Source organism: Formica exsecta, unplaced genomic scaffold, assembly GCF_003651465.1.
Source record: "Formica exsecta isolate Colony F162 unplaced genomic scaffold, ASM365146v1 scaffold37, whole genome shotgun sequence".
Classification (NCBI taxonomy): domain Eukaryota; kingdom Metazoa; phylum Arthropoda; class Insecta; order Hymenoptera; family Formicidae; genus Formica; species Formica exsecta.
This window is the reverse complement of record NW_021850941.1, coordinates 2,709,114-2,710,948: the sequence shown is the minus strand read 5'-3', so window position 1 is coordinate 2,710,948 and position 1,835 is coordinate 2,709,114. Positions and strand designations below refer to the sequence as shown.

At 28.8% G+C, this 1,835-nt stretch overlaps 1 protein-coding gene across 1 annotated transcript; it reads left to right on the top strand.

The window, feature by feature from the left end:
- Positions 1-368: 368 nt before the first annotated feature.
- LOC115239288 (translation machinery-associated protein 7 homolog) lies at positions 369-746 on the top strand. Its single transcript, XM_029813737.1, has one exon. The coding sequence runs from the start codon at positions 370-372 to the stop codon at positions 562-564; it is 195 nt and encodes a 64-aa protein (XP_029669597.1). The 5' UTR covers position 369; the 3' UTR covers positions 565-746.
- Positions 747-1,835: the final 1,089 nt, after the last annotated feature.

The following is a 1,835-nucleotide window of genomic DNA, read 5'->3' as shown; positions in this document are numbered from 1 at the left end:
TTATTATTATTGCAAGTAAGTTAAAAATTTTAATATTTATATGATTTATTTCTAAGAAGTTTTAAAAATAGTATTTGCGACAGTATAAACTGTTACATGCATGATTTTTAAGAGTATATATTTCCTGTATATTTATGTGATATATGAATTGTTTATTTAGTGTTAGTATTAATTATATATTTAATGTCCATTTTTATTTATTAAATAATTGTTATTTAAAATCACACACACACACACGTTTACTGTTTTTCTGATTGTGTTTCATCAGAGGTTACATTGATTTAATTTGACATTTGTTGTTAAAGCTAGTGTTTTTTCTAATTAATAATTAGTTAATTGTAATATATAATAATTTTTGTATGCTTTAGAATGTCTGGTCGAGATGGAGGTAAGAAAAAGCCCTTAAAGGCACCAAAGAAGGAATCAAAAGTTTTAGACGATCAAGACGTAGCTTTCAAGCAAAAGCAAAAAGAGCAACAAAAAGCATTAGCCGAAGCAGCAAAAAAAGCCAGTCAAAAAGGTCCTCTAGTCACTGGTGGTATAAAAAAATCTGGAAAGAAATGATCATGTGTAGTATAATGAATGAAATACATGATTGACTGTGCACATAACTGTCTGATTATAACAATAATTTTGAGCTGGTCCATTGTTATACCGATTTTCTGCGATATCTTTTTTTACAATTCTTATATGTCGACAAATGCTTGAAACTTGTAAATAAAACAATGTTATGATGTATTCTTCAATCTCTTGAATTTTTACAGAGTACAAATTATAAATCACAATGTGTCGATGTACATGAAGGACTTGTATTTCTCAATTAACAAACTTTATGCACACATATTTTGCATCAAATATTAATTCAAAGTTTATTTTAATTGAAACAAAATAATACATGTATACATATGAAGATCATATATAAATATCTAACAGTATCAATTCTTACAATCGCAACAGTTTACAACTCTTATATTGTTTGACATTAAATTATCTCTACTACTTTTGTTTAATATTCTGAATAAATACTAATTATTAAATTTATGATTTTCAACGATAAATATTGTAAAGATTGAGAAAATAATGAAAGAAAACCCAAATTTTTCACTATATACGATTATTATCTGAAAGAAGCATGAAAGGTAATGCCGCCGTTTTTCGAACGACGCTTTTTCTAGCTTAGAGAGCCTTTAATCAGAGTGACGCCATAAGGAGAGTTCCGCCATGTTTAATCGAAATCGTGTGAGAGAAAGAGATATGTGCGATCTCTGTCCGTAGTAGTCTGTAGTCAGGTTATTAGCTGTTAAGCCGACGAAAACAGCAATTTTATTGATATTTTTGTTATAAAAAATTAATATTTAAGAAACATGGTTGGACGCACAATACCATTATGTAATAATTCCTCAGAGAAGGAATATGTAATGAAAATACTACCGAGAAATACTCAACGCCGAGTACAATGGAATAATAACATAAATACCAAATATAAAAACTGGATACCATCAAATCATTCATGTTTATGCGAGGTAAAATTATTTGTTTTATGCATATTTACAATATTACTAAAGCCCGTATCAGACTACGCATTGAAAATTGAAGATTGAAGATTAAAGATTGAAATTTGACTAATCAGAACAAAAGGAACTAAAATTTCTTTATCCTGATTGGTCAAATTTCAATCTTCAATCTTCAATCTCAATCTTCAATGCGTAGTCTGATACGGGCTTAAGACGATCTTAAATATAAGAACTGACTATGAATACCGGCCTATATATCTATGGGCATAGACATAGTATATCTAGACCGAGCGTTTGCCTTTATTTAAGGAGTGGGGGTAA

Bases quoted from the DNA above. Each gene is read 5' to 3' on its own strand.
- LOC115239288 (XM_029813737.1), top strand. From the start codon at position 370: ATGTCTGGTCGAGATGGAGGTAAGAAAAAGCCCTTAAAGGCACCAAAG.